Below are 14,306 nucleotides of genomic sequence, written 5' to 3' on the forward strand. Positions count from 1 at the left end.
GTTTTCAAGTTTCAGCCTTTTGAAATGCTTCATTGATTCAAGCGCCCGGCGCTATCACAGACACGTCAATGGTGACTACGCGTTATTGCTTTCAGCCGCGACCACTATGCGGAGAGCGACGCTTTACGTAGTACTTCTAGGGAGCATCTCCCGGACGCTATCCCAAGAAAGCACTAATAGTACCTACGATGATTCATTACTATGGGGGACTTACAGACCAAACTTGTACTTTGGTTTACGACCTAGGCTGCCCCAATCTCTCATGACTGGTCTCATGTGGTTTGGGACACAACATTACCAATCATTGACTAGTATGTATGCCTTTATACGACTCCCCAAAATGATCTTTAAATTCTGTGTGCCAGAAACACGGCATGCGTGCGACCAAGGTGATGGCCTGGCTGGCTATACATGGACAGAGCAAGACCTGCGCGAAGGAGGAGTTCAAGTATTAAAAGATCCCTACAATAATCTCGAGCTAACTACAGAGTGGCTGAAAGTTCCGGGTGGTAGTCATGGAGGGAGTTGGGCTGCGCGAATCAAAGGCAAACCGTTGGACTCCAGTAAGCACGCCGGTCATCCAAACTAACTGCCCACAATATTAAATTCCTTGACAGCAAAAATATCCAGAAATTCACTCATATTTTATGCTGGCCTGGAAGGATTGGGCGGGATTGACCTAGAAAACGAAGAGCAAGAAAACGTGAGTCGAGACGCTGGCATAATGCATGTTATACTAACTTATACTGCAGGGTTACGAGGGTACTATTAATCTTGTTGGTATAACTCCCGAACTAGGAGATTTTTCCATTAGGATCGTTGACGGTAAGCTTCGAAATGATTTATGGGTGTATGCATATAAATAACAGGGCTGAACGCTCAGGACCCGATAATGTCTACATAACCGAAGGAGCACATGCAGAAGCGTTTGCACGCACAGCAGGCAAGACTCACGTTGTCGGGGCAGTGGCGCCACCTGGGCAGGTTTGGCAGGCGAAAGGTTAGTGTTCTTTTCCAATAGCATTCAATTCATGTTCATTTATCGTGGTGGTATAGACATCTTATTGAAGAATATTATTGATCATGCCACCACAATTATCAAACCATTCAACGAGGATAAGCAAAACCCGCCTGACCCAGCGTTTGTACTAAATCTTGAGGACGAGGTGCTCTCGGGGTCCAACCTATATGCGGTACAAAAAACCTTCAACGGGGCCTTTTCTTTTGATATCTACTACCAGTCCGGTAGCTCTGGTACCAAACTTGACGGTGTGTCAAATATCTGGATGACATCCGTCTATTTGCTTATCAATACTTTGTTAGAATCCGTTGTCACCGCCGGCATTGACGCATTCAAGGCCAAGTTTACCGAAAGATTTGACTTGACTATCCCAGTTCCCGAAAAGTACAAGTCGTTTGCGAAAGATATTACTTCGAACCTGATGGGAGGCATCGGATACTTTTATGGAACGTCACTTGTTGACCGAAGCGGGAATCTCGACGACGATGACGAAGATGAGAGCTTCATGAGCGAGGCTGAGCGTAGGGAGCGTGGGCGTCCCGAGCTGGCTCCGCCTACTCAGCTATTGACGGCTACTCCTAGCAGAAGCTTCTTCCCAAGAGGATTCTATTGGTCCGTTCCCTAGCTAAACTACTCTGATTAGGAGCTGATCCCTTACTATAGGGATGAAGGATTCCATTTGCAACACATCGGTACTTGGGATAATGATCTAAGGTGCGTGTCTTCATTGGAATTCAAAATTAACCAACTGAGTTTGGTAGTCTTGAGATCCTTAAGAGCTGGGTTGAGCTTATTGACGAGGATGGATGGGTTGGCCGCGAGCAAATCTTGGGTGAGGAAGCACGGAGCAAGGTATGTTAAGCAGCCACTATGTACATTATGGATTCTAACACATTCGCTAGGTGCCTGCTGAATTCCAAACCCAATACCCGAACTACGCGAATCCGCCAACGCTCACCATGGCATTAACGGCATTCATCTCCCGATTGGAAGATAATGCTGAACCTTCGTTAGCTGACCTTGGGATGGACCAGCTCCCTATTGATACCACGTCGACCACTCCCAACCAATCTTCAAAACTGTTATCCCCTCCTGCTGCTCGTGCATACCTCAACGATATATATCCCGCTTTACGACGCCACTACCATTGGTTCAGACGTACTCAGCGTGGTCAAATTCGTCAATGGGGACGCAAGGCTACCGCTCGTGGAGAGGCGTATCGCTGGCGTGGACGTAGCGCGGAGCATGTGCTAACAAGTGGGCTCGACGACTATCCCAGACCGGTGCCCCCACATGTTGGAGAGCTCCATGTAGACTTGATGAGTTGGATGGGGTACTTTTCTAATATGATGAGGAGGATCGCCGAGTTCATTGGTGAGAACGAGGATGCTTCCGAATATGGGATTATCGAGCAGGGTATCAAGGCCAACCTCGATGGTAAGTAATAGTTGAACTGCCCAAACTCCCAACCTGACAGGCGTACAGATTTACACTGGAGTAAGGAAGAGAAGATGTACTGCGACGTAACAGTCAACGATGAAGGTAAGTCTAGTGATAATTTTGGTTATCCCAGCTCACATGGCCGTTGCAGACGACTCAGAGCATGTCTGCCACGCCGGCTACGTTTCACTTTTTCCATTCCTTCTGGGTATTCTCGACTCTTCCTCTTCACACCTCGAACCATCCTCGATCTCATTCACGATCCTAAACGCCTTTGGTCGCCGTACGGAATTCGTAGTCTGTCGGCAGATCATCCATTGTTTGGGCAGGGAGAGAACTACTGGCGCGGTCCAGTCTGGATTCAGATGAACTACTTGGCTCTGAGCGCACTACACCAGAAGTATGCCAAGGATCCGGGTCTTACCAAGCCAAGGCCAAGCTGATCTACGATGAACTGAGAGAGAACGTTGTCTCGAACGTATTCAAGGTGAGAGCCATATTATTGGAGTTCCGTTGAATTTGCTCACTAACTTCATGAGCAGGAGTATGAACGCACGGGATATGTCTGGGAGCAGTACGATCCTCTCAGCGGTGAAGGAAAGCGAAGCCATCCATTTACTGGCTGGACTTCGCTTGTCGCGCTCAGTACGTTTAGACCTCCGATACAAATTTGTGTAATAGATACTGACATTAAACTCGACAGTTCTCGCCGAAAAATACTAGACTAGAAAGTCGTCTACCAAAAATTATAACGAACGCTCTTGCCATAGTAATGACTCTCAGCACGATGTACAATAGAAATAAAGAAAGATGATGACTGTCCGTTATTGCACTCATTAAATGCTAGACAGAGAAAACAGATATTATACACGAGCAGATAACTAAGGTTGCTGGGACATGAGTCTGGGTTGCTCGATAGCTAGGGAAAGATGAAATAGACAGGGATATGGGTTAAAAAGCGGCACAAATATAGATACAATCTTGCTTCCCCTCGAAAAATAAAGGTAGGGAGTAAGACAGGTATGAGACAAAGCTGGATAACGATTCGCGATCTAAAAGCGAAAGCGAGAAAGGCACTGGTAATAAAATAAAAAGGAAACCCCAAGGATCAGAGACAGCGAAATGAAGCGACTCAAAAGACATTAGTATCAAACGAAAAATCTTCAAAACGCAACGAGCCGATGCGGAGGTGAGCGTCAAGAGTGCTAGTCTTGGTCGATGGCTCGCGCAATTGGAGCTGCAAGTCGCCCAAAGTGCTTGGTGCGCTCAAAACAGTGAAGAGTGGGTCGTCTGATAACAGTGTTGCCTCGGATGCTGACGAAGGTCTTTGTGTTTGCTCACCCTCATCGGTGGTCGCGGAATAAGACAAATCCGGCTCGCCCTCGTAGAGGAGGATGTCTTGGCCGACGGTTCAACTACAGGAGCGGATACAGACTCGGGTACCGGCGCTGGAGTTTCGAGCGCCCCAAACACAGGGGTTACAGGTCCGGTGCTTTCGATGGGAGAAGAAAGTACCTCGGTAGTTTCGAGAGATGCAACAAAATCGGCGGTTCCGGGGCTGCCATCAGTCTCACCGTTTATGGCAATAGGAAACCCCAGGCCTGGATGAGGAGATTCGGTTGGCTGAAGAGGAGGCGGTCGGTGTCTTTGCGTCGACTCGAGGTTTTCACAAGACTCAGATGCTTGCGTTAGCTCTTGTGTGGATGAAGGTGACCGTATTTCAGGGTTGGATTTGGCTGAAAAGAGCTTCCCCTTTCCCTTTCCGAGCCCACGAACTTGAAAACCCTTGCGCAAGTCCACAATAGTAAAAGTACGGATTCGAGGGGTCGTAGGAGTCTTGGGTGTCTCGCTTTGGGGAGCGGTCGGTGAAGGTGTTCCAGTGATGTCACTCGGCAACTGGGATACCGAGTCAATTGTCGCTCGGCGATGGCGCCTGAATCGTTTGCTCTTTGAGCTCTTGGGAGTTGCCGTTGGGGTAGAAGGTGACCTCGAAGACTGAGAGGCTTCTGGCGTATCTGGATCAGCCACCGCCTTGGCAAGCTCCTCAGGGATAGAAGGCACCGGAGGAATGGGCTCTTCCGACGGTTTTGTCGGTGGGGGCGAACGGAATATCTTCTCGCTCTTGAGGGTGAACAAATGAGAGAATGCGTTCTTGCTCCGTCTACGCTGGAGTTTCTTTGACTTCCCTCCTGTAGATGAATCGACAGCTGGATCGACTGGGGAGTCTATTTCAGCTGCTGGTTCAAGGGTGATAACCGGAGCAGATGGCAATCCAGCAGCATTTTGGGTTGATGCTCCGATGACATTATTGTCTCCGGGTAGAGGTGGGCGTGGAGGAGAGTCGGGACGGGGAGTAAACTCGACATGGCCCAACGTCGAGCTTCTGCGACGGCCACCTTCCGCACTACCTCCCGGAGGTGGCGAGCTAGGCACATTTTCAGCACTCGTCTCTTGTGGGACTGCATGGGCAGTTGATGTCTGCGCCAACATATTGAACGCGGACTGAGAGCTATCCGACAAAGTATTCCGGCGCTTGTGTTGCTTGGGGGCTGGAGACGAAAGCGAATTAGACTTTCGCAATCAGGACGAATAATGTCGCAAGACACATACATTTGGTTTTAGGCTCTTGATGCCCGACACGCTTCTCCGAATTATCGCGATGGGTAAAGCTTTTGATGACCTTGGAGGCACGGTGTCTGAGTGTGCTTTTGGACTTTGATCCACCAAGGCCCTCGTTAGCGTCGCGGCCGCTCGAGACGCGGATTAGACCAGTATTCGCATCCCCTTGTGCGTTTGTCTCTGTAACCTCGTCTGAAAATCGGAAATTCAAAATGAGCATTCGTTTCAGCATATTGAACAAATGCTGAAAACAGCGCGCACCTAATTTATCTTTGCTCGAAAAGTTCCGCTTGGCAGCCTCACGCAGAACTTCAGAGGGTTTCTTGGGTAGAACGATATCTGGAGTCGGAAGGGACGACCTGCGGAACACGGGAGGGCCGTCTGAAACGGGCGATGTCGGATCGTCGACCGAGGCAAGAGCGGCGGCTAGCGCTGATGCAGCAGCAACAGGGGGATATTGCTGTCGTGTTTGCCTTCCTTTCGCAAGCGTTTGGGCTCGTGTTCGATTGCGCGGTGCACACATACTGAAGTAAGGAGGCCGTCTTGCTCCTCTGGCGAGGTCAAATAGACGTCCGGAGTGACTTGGGCAGGCGAAGTGGGCCACTCAGGGGTCGTAGAGACGTGATGCACATACGAATGTGGACGGTGGGGAGAGGTAGACTGGCGGCGACGGAGCTTGTTGAGGATGCCAGGCGCCATAACGAGTGAGAGAAACAGTGATAAAACTAAAGGAGCGTGGGAGCTTCAATTTAATGAAGCGGGAATAAACGAGCACAGAAAAAGGCAAAGAAAACAACACGAATGGGTGTTGTGGTTGGCCGTCCCAACTAACTTCACAAGGGGCACTTATTTGCATCGGGTCCAAAAGGGTCTTCTTTAGATCAAATTCAAATCCTTCTTTCGTAGATCCATGCCCAATAAACACCAAGGTTGGAATACGGATTTGAAGATAGCAGATGTCATAATATACATGGGCGGAGGATATAACCAACACAATACAGACGATAGCATAATGCACCAAATCATAAAATAGGCCAGAACGAAAAAAGGTAACGTAAGAAACTAAGAAATTAATAATTAACGAGACCCATCCATAGGCGGTGCAAAGCTCCAAATTCTAATATCCCCATCATCACTTCCTGATACAATTTTGTCGTCTCCAAGGGCAAGACAGGTCACTGCGCCCGGTGTCCAACTAGAGTGGCCACACAAGTACCATCGCCGTGGTTCCAGACCTAATCCACACGCGCACATTCCATTCAGTGCGATTCTATTTTTACTCAAGCGATTGAGCTCACCTTGATGGTGCGGTCGTGCGAAGCCGACACGACACGTAGCTTGTCGCTTTGCACCGACCATACTCCTTCAATGTGTCCAAACAGTGTTTTGCGTGCCTTTCCAGTTTCCACATCCCACATCCGAATAGTGTTATCGAGGCTGCCTGATATGAGCACCGGCTGTGGCCCGCTTTTCTCTTCTTGCGTCTTCTCTTTTTCGCTATCTTGCTGTTTCGCTTGCTTATCTTCATCTCGACACCCCCCATCCAGCATAACCAATCGGACACTTTGGACTTGGCCAACATGACCCGTAAACTGGCGCACACAGGTGCGGAGATTTAGATCCCATAGCCGAATAGTCCCGTCGTCCGAAGCGCTAAAGAGCATCTTCCCAGGATCCAGGTCGAGCTCCCGGTCGTTCTTGGCTTCGCTTCCGGGACCATCCCAAAGATGAACAGCGTTAACCCAATCGCGGTGACCGCGAAGGGTAAAGCATTCCCCCGTGCGGAAGTTCCAGACCTTGACGGTGGTGTCGACACTCCCGCTCGCAAGCACGTTCGAATCGTAGTTGAGACACACGACACCTTCAGTATGCCCCTCGAGAGTCCTGACGCACGTCCCGTTCCGCCAATTCCAGACTTTGAGTGTGTGGTCCATGCTCGCAGTGATAAGCTTGGCCGCATCAAACTGTAACGCACGAATCGCCCTCGCATGCCCCTTGAGACACTGCACCTCAGCACCAGTCTCCATGTTCCACACTCGGGCCGTCCGGTCGTAAGAGCCGGTGATGAGGACGGGGAAAGATGGATGCGAAAGGCGTTCATTGAATTGGAGGCACATGACTCCATCGGTGTGACCCTTTAGCGTGCGCTGAGTATATCGGCCCCGCCTCCAATTGCGTTCGATTGATAACCTTTCACAGTAGACCTGCTTCCATGGACGGGTCGCTTGACCAGGTGACCCTGGCACACAGGACGAAACTAAGATTCCCGAATCGGGGCGATTTTGAGATCTGGGAGACAGGGTAAGGTTCTTTGTCGGAGTCGTGAGGGATGGAGCGGGGGTAGTGGGAGGGGTGGAGGGGATGGGAGTCATATCGACGTCTGGGCCACCGGGCTCCGAGCGGGCTCGTTTGAGTACGGGTCCCTGGTCTTCAGTGGTAGCAGCTCGCTTGATTCGAACCTTGGCAGCCGATTCCTGTGAGGACTGTTGCAGTTGTGGCCGAGCGGACCTTCGACGCTCTAATAGCGGTAAACCCCACCCACACTTGACACAACGTTTCTCGATGTGTTGTTCGCACATCATTCGCCAGAGTACATCGTCGTCTGCCAGCGCACGCCAGGAGCGGCTGACCTGGGCGGCGTTCATGAGGGAAATGGCATCGAGATGACCGAGAATCTTTAAGCAGACTTCGCGGGGGAGAAGTAAGAACGGGTCGATACGGATGAGAGTGGATAATTGCTCGGACAACATTGACAATTGGCTGAAACAGCACATCGTAAGAAGGCCTTGCAAAATGAGGATTCGTCGAGGATGTGATGACGAGGAGAACGCAGACCACATTGAGCTGACGGCCTCACGTTCTGCTATGGGGAGTGCATCAAGCGACTGTTTTAAAGGTCAGCAGGAATCCTAGTATACTTTGAGCAACCAAGCACTCACTCTTGCAACTTGGAACTCATGCCTTGGTCTGCCATTCGTTGATGTCTCACACACAGTTTCCTCCCAGGCGGAGCAAAATCAATTGCTGCGTGGTTACTAGTTTCATTTTGGGGGTAACTCGGTAATGGGAGTCTCGTCGAGTACAGGGACGTCAAAGAGAGATGTCTCGAAGAGCGCTGGGGGGAACAGGCTGGGGCGAGGAGGAATGTGCTCTTAATGCCAATTTCTGGGGGGTGGGACTGTGTCACATGCGACTGGGCGAGCTGAACTTGAGCCAGAACCAGAGCTCCCAGACGCCACGGATCCGACAACAGAGTCATACGCAGATGCCAGTGACACAGAAGATGCACTCGAATGGAGTCCAGAGTGTATATGCATGTTTGCTAGTCCAAGGACAGTGATTGCAGGAGGAGATGGAGGCCCACTGTTGGTTACCGAACCGTCGTCAAAGTCAGTGATCCTGGGGTATATAGTGCTATGCGAATTCATGACACGGTCAGCTAAATCTGAATTGTTTGTGCAATAAGACGCGTGAATGAGGTGATTGAGGGCCAATGCGGACAGCGTTTTGCCGGAGTCGATTTCGCAATATAGTCTATTTCAAATACCGGATGCAGATGTACATGTCGTGATTCTTGTATCACTCAGCTCCCTCTTGCAATTTTGGGCTCCAAATTATTGATGTATCGCTTATTATCGACTATTTAGACATCTGGCGTCATTATCTCGAGCTTTGACTCTACCTCGATGGACCGGTAAAACATATCTTTGCCGGGCCGCTTGCAGTCATGGCTGAGGCATCTCTTCTGTCCCATGCCACTTGCCATGTGTTTGGACGCAGAAATGAGCACATTGAGATCAACTCGCAAGTTGACGAGAATGTGTACACCGCTCGGCTGCTGACAGATCAGTCGCTATTCCATGCGGCGGTATGTACAAGTGTTAAGCGAAGACCTGCTCACGCATGAGGGGTTGGACACTACTACATTCGTCGCGGTAGATAACTTAAAGACTTCATCAGAGGGGGACACAGGACGACGAGAATTAACAAGGAAGCCCAAACCCAATTCACGAGTGGTAAATCAGAGATGAATAAACTTTCAACTAGACAATCTGACGACCGCATCCACAGTCATCATCAACTTCACTTAGCCACCACAATAAACATTCAAACTCTTCCTCATCCTGCTTCTCCTTCCCCGCCCCTCCCAAAGCGATAGGCATATCAAGATCAAGAGTCCGAACTCGCGGCACTTAATCCAGCGTAATCCGCAATTGCTCCAGTGGTATAGGCGTAAAGTTGTGAATGTCGATCCCCCGAGACTGTAACTCAGCCTCACGCCATGCGGGTACAAGTGTCGAGTTCAAGTCGGGACGGATGGACAATTCTGAGAATCAAATCACAGTCAGCCCGTCAGTCTGTAAGGTAACATAACTTGATACAAAGTGGAAAGAGTCGACCCTCATCACGAGACCAGCCGGACTCCTGGATCGGCGTGGGAACCGATCGTCAGGCTGAAGGAATTCGCCCAGCCACTGGTCTCTACAGAGCGCAACCCCGCTTTGCCCACAACCTCAGTTCAGCCCTTCCCCGCGGGGAGGACGAACCTCAACCCACCCCATGATATATCCAACGTAACCCACAACTGGTACTCACCTTCCCGGGTAAAATTGAACAATGCAGGCATTTCCCGCCCACTCGGCATGCTTGTTCCCTCTTGACGCAATTCATGGAACAGCGGGTGGCACATCGCCTCAATCGCGCTCAGGCGAGCGGTGGGAGTGTATTCTAGCAGGCGGGATACAAGGTCGAGCATTTCAGGCGAAGTCCGGGGGCGGAATACCTGCCATTAAGCCCCTATTAGTATTGCGCAATAGGGTTCCTGTGCGCCGCTTGTACTTACCTTAGAGAAAGGATGCGGCTTGATCTGGGGGAATTTATGTTCCATGTAGTTCGGGTTCATAGTCTTAATTTGTTCTCTAGTAGGTGTGCCCAGTACTTTGATGATCTCGACCAGTTGGTCGATGCCACTCTCTCCTGGGAACAAGGGTTGGCCAAGCATGAGCTCTGCCATTACGCATCCAGTAGACCAAATGTCTATCGATGGATCAGTTTTACGCCCATCTAAAAAAATACATAGATCGTACCAATGTTAGTCGAATAGTTTGTAGCGCCAAAAATAAGCTCCGGCGCGCGATAGTAGCGTGAGCAGATATAGCTAACATTAGGTTCTCCTGGGACCAGGATCTTCGCAGAGCCAAAGTCGCACAATTTCAGGATACCAGTGGAAGGATTCAACAGCAGGTTCTGGGGCTTGATATCACGGTGACAGATCCCAACACTGTGGATGTAAGCGAGCGAACGAAGGAGCTGATACATGTACAGCTTGATTTGCAAGTTGGGGATTGGCTGCTTGAGCTTGACATAGTGCCGCGAGGTGCGGTATACTGTCTCAGGTACATATTCAAGCACGAGATTTAGGTACACCTCGTCTTTCTACAGGCTAGGGTTAGTGTGCAGACGACCGCAAATCCACGGTGACCCACCTTGTCGCCGCTGGAGTAGAAGAATGCGCGGAGGTCCACAACGTTCGGGTGCTTAACAAGCCTCATGATTTGCAACTCACGATTCTACAAACGCCAATTAAGCAATTAGACATGGGTGCGCGAGTGACGACATCGATACTAACCTTGAAGCGCTTGTCTTGCAGAACCTTCTTGATCGCGATGTCCTCCAGATGCTTAGCTACACCTAGTTGGCGCGCTTGAAAGACGACACCAAAAGAGCCATTCCCAATGACTTTACAGTTGGTATACTTGATCTCGACTTGCTCGCCCGTAGCGCCATCGGACGCGTGAACAGCAACAATGCGCTGGGGGTCATTGTCGAATGCTATAGAGGTCATGTCAGACAAACTGTGAGAGTACGTGAATAATGTGTGTGGAAGGGTAAGTGATGCGACCAAGTGCGTGGAGCGTCATGTGTAAATAGTCCATGAGCTTCTGGGCATTGATCATTCGAAGGCTTATGCACCGAGGTTTGGTCTCCGGGGGCCGAGGCGACAAATGAGTGCAAATGATTAGCTATAACTTACAGGAGAGCCGGACGCCGTTGTTGATAGGACCATGGTGGGCCGCCATTCTGGGTTAATGCGGCGAGAATGCTTCAAAATATAGGATCGGTAATACGGTTTCGGGTTCGTAACGGACGATGAAGGACACACAAGAGACTAGGGAGAACAAGAACTGGAGGTCGGCAGGAGAACGGTGAAAGCGTGGTGGGCGTCGTGGACGAGTCTTGGAGTGGCCTGCGCGGGGTCTTACCCGAGGATGGTCACGAGCCAGGGAAGGACCCCTATCACTCTCATAAGACCCTGACCATGCCTATCTTGGTCTACGCGTCGGGGTGTGACTGCATACATCCACTCAAACATGTCTTACACTCTCAACTCCCCCCTCGCGAGCCTTCTATCGCGGTTATATCTCATCTTAAAGGGACAGATACCGATAGTTCCGTGTTGGAAGATTACTGCTTAGTTTCATTTCCTGGGCCATGTGCGCAGACTGTCGGAACACCCCATCGCCGTCAAGACTATCTCTCCGCATCAAAACGCTTACATCGATGGATCGTACCGGGATGTATGCTCTTGTTTTTCAACCGGTTTGTTGTAGCCCAGATAGCTGACGTCACTGCTATTTGGTAGTTTCGGCTTGCCCTGCAAAGGTTTTTGGCGACTTTGCGCTGTCAATCTGAGCTGCATATAGCTTGTGTTTTGTTATCTCAAGAGGGGCGAAACTATTAGACTGAGGTAATCGTTATTACAGCTTTACACGTGCCGATCTGGTACCCTCATTCCATAGGGATGAGGCACAATGGCTTCTCCCCCTTCACCCAATGACCCCACGATCTTTCCCACCGGAAGCGCTATCGTTCTGCATACATCGTCCTTACAAATCCCCCCTTGCGCCCAATCGATTTGCCCCACTATCACTGTCCAACCTTCTCCTCTGCGTGGGGCCACATATACTTTCTCTGGTTTGAACAGAGGCCCCTTCGGACTGTATGACGGTGCAGAAGAGTGGCGTTGTCCGAAGTCAAGACATTGGCACTATTCATTCCCTACTGGTCTCGCCGCATCTGTTATTATATGTACCACACTGTCAAAGGTCGGTCTGTGCTCTCTACTTTGCTGCGGACCTTTGTTGCTATTTCTTTCGGTGTTTTACCAGCTCGGGTTAGATAGACGAATCACGTTAAATCAGTCGTGAGGTACTTTAGCCATGCTATCAATCTGTCAAAGTACACTCCCTGTTGAGAATGCGGGGAGTAACCGACTGTATATAGAGAAAGAGGTTAAATTTTTGTGTTCCTTCCAAGATAACAGCGATAGTGGATACAACACATCATCCGGAAATATGTATATATACATATGGCGGCATTTACCGGCCACAGCTATCGTAATACTTCGATGATGGAATAGATGCACAGCCATACATTGACTTCGATTCGATTAACAGCTTATTCATTTCGAGTGGTGCACAACTCTGGATCCACTTGAATTTTACTTGACTCCACATAATCAGAAGAATGTGATCGATATATCCTGGACGGCTCGTTACTCACATTCTTCCTTTGCTATCCTTCCAAGGCATATTCAACTTCATATAGAGACTAAAATGCACTTGACATCTTGCCCTTAGTCGCGCTATTTAGACACGTAGGCAAGGGCCAGATCCCAAGTTAATCTTGCAACAACTGCGAATTTGGAGTCTCTGCATCAGGCCTCGACCATCAAACAACAATAAAGAAGCTGGTTGAGATTAAGGCAGATCTCGGCACAACGGTCATTTCCATTAGTTCAAGTTCGTGCTCTCTTATGCTGATGAGTGGAGGGGAGGGTCCGATGGGCTGCCCAAAGTAGGCGTTATTGCCACCCTTGGTGATATAGTGAATAGGTTGATGCTTCCCTGCAAACACCAGAAAATGTATGGGTACATCGCCAGTAAATAACACCATTTATTTACAGAAGTCCAACCAAGAGTCAACAGTGATACCCATCGGAGAGCAAACTGACAAGCCGGAGCAAAAGGCTCCAAATCTAATCTCGGGACTAAGATATCTTATTCAGGTGCTGAGCAAGGTTACCCGGCGTCCCTGATCAGCAAACACAATTGAATTCGGGATAATCGGACAGGCACCCGGTAACTGGCAGCAGCAACCCCTGCAGAGGTATTTAACATAATATTAGTACATTTTGACACAGCGACAGTCCCGCCAACCAGTTTGTTTGCGCTCTGTCCAGTTACTCTCTGGATCCAATCGACAAAGTACATGCACAACATCAAAAGATACGCGCTCCGTAGCGTCACCAAATTTTGGGTAACTTCAAATCCATCATGCAGGTTTTTACAGCCTGGGTTAGTACGCAGTAGACTTGAGAGAGCTAAGGACCCAAGTTTTAGGTATTTTATTCTCTGCAATGAAGTCAGTGGGTCGGATCGCAGGTGCCTTAGTGCTGTTGTTTTTTGCATATTATGAAGCAGCATCGATTGGCTGAATCTGCGCATAGAACTACCAAAAGCTATTAGACTCCTGGTGTTGGTAACATCTAGTATGGATGACGTTTCCCCTAATTATAATTCGAATCAATACATAAAGAATATTCTATTACCATGATACAGACAACGTGTGCGCTCACACAGACATTAGGGTATATCCAAGTCTACCGGTATCAGAGGCGGTGAACATACGCGCACGAATTGCTGAAAAAGAGGTTTATGTATGTACTTGAGATAGAAAATATGGGTAAAGAAGTGTATAATGCATAGCTATAGCCTTGTAAACTGGCTCGGGGAAAGTGGCTCAAAGTGTTTGAAGTAATCAAATTCAGATAGCCAGGGCGACTTGCTTTTCAAGACTTTTGCAGCATACGACCCTAGCTCAACCCTTCCAAAGGACATCACAAGGTAGGTTCAAAGAAAGTAGACAAGTGCCCCAACTTCACGCTGTCAAAAACCAGTGCAATATCTCCCTGAACTGGTAGGAGAGGTACGAGTAAAATGCCGCCGGGGACACCAGCGAGAGATACATTTAACCCTTGGCATATACGCCAAGGTGCCCGTGTTTCTACGGGCAGTTTGCACTTTATCTTGGACCAATTGCAATGACATCGAGGGGGCGATGCGCCTACGGAACGGAGCTAAAGCGCACATACAATGTACAGCCCTTCCTATAGCTATCAATCTTCATTGGGTTGGGTGTGATTTCACATAGTGTATCCCGACCC

At 49.4% G+C, this 14,306-nt stretch overlaps 4 protein-coding genes across 4 annotated transcripts; 1 reads left to right on the plus strand and 3 right to left on the minus strand.

The window, feature by feature from the left end:
* Positions 1–262: 262 nt before the first annotated feature.
* Positions 263–3,184, plus strand: RhiXN_02033 (glycoside hydrolase family 63 protein; the record flags this gene model as incomplete). The annotated part of the gene is made up of 15 exons (XM_043321852.1): positions 263–311; positions 366–563; positions 618–703; positions 753–825; positions 884–1,000; positions 1,057–1,269; positions 1,324–1,633; positions 1,685–1,735; positions 1,783–1,873; positions 1,924–2,458; positions 2,507–2,563; positions 2,613–2,744; positions 2,791–2,948; positions 3,004–3,106; positions 3,165–3,184. The coding sequence occupies 15 exons, from the start codon at positions 263–265 to the stop codon at positions 3,182–3,184; spliced, it is 2,193 nt and encodes a 730-aa protein (XP_043187675.1).
* A 409-nt stretch (positions 3,185–3,593) lies between these two features.
* Positions 3,594–5,779, minus strand: RhiXN_02034 (F-box/WD repeat-containing protein pof1; the record flags this gene model as incomplete). The annotated part of the gene is made up of 5 exons (XM_043321853.1): positions 3,594–3,751; positions 3,781–5,010; positions 5,072–5,272; positions 5,342–5,540; positions 5,606–5,779. The coding sequence occupies 5 exons, from the start codon at positions 5,777–5,779 to the stop codon at positions 3,594–3,596; spliced, it is 1,962 nt and encodes a 653-aa protein (XP_043187676.1).
* Positions 5,780–6,255: 476 nt separating this feature from the next.
* RhiXN_02035 (F-box/WD repeat-containing protein pof1) lies at positions 6,256–8,339 on the minus strand (the record flags this gene model as incomplete). The annotated part of the gene is made up of 4 exons (XM_043321854.1): positions 6,256–6,315; positions 6,379–7,965; positions 8,020–8,047; positions 8,074–8,339. 4 exons carry the CDS (start codon positions 8,337–8,339, stop codon positions 6,256–6,258), a joined length of 1,941 nt encoding a protein of 646 aa, XP_043187677.1.
* Positions 8,340–9,273: 934 nt separating this feature from the next.
* On the minus strand, positions 9,274–11,160 carry RhiXN_02036 (glycogen synthase kinase 3 beta; the record flags this gene model as incomplete). Its single annotated transcript, XM_043321855.1, has 7 exons — positions 9,274–9,407; positions 9,677–9,863; positions 9,924–10,117; positions 10,168–10,516; positions 10,567–10,650; positions 10,710–10,912; positions 11,115–11,160. The coding sequence occupies 7 exons, from the start codon at positions 11,158–11,160 to the stop codon at positions 9,274–9,276; spliced, it is 1,197 nt and encodes a 398-aa protein (XP_043187678.1).
* Between the last annotated feature and the right edge of the window lie 3,146 nt (positions 11,161–14,306).

Source organism: Rhizoctonia solani, chromosome 16, assembly GCF_016906535.1.
Source record: "Rhizoctonia solani chromosome 16, complete sequence".
In the NCBI taxonomy this organism is placed as follows: domain Eukaryota; kingdom Fungi; phylum Basidiomycota; class Agaricomycetes; order Cantharellales; family Ceratobasidiaceae; genus Rhizoctonia; species Rhizoctonia solani.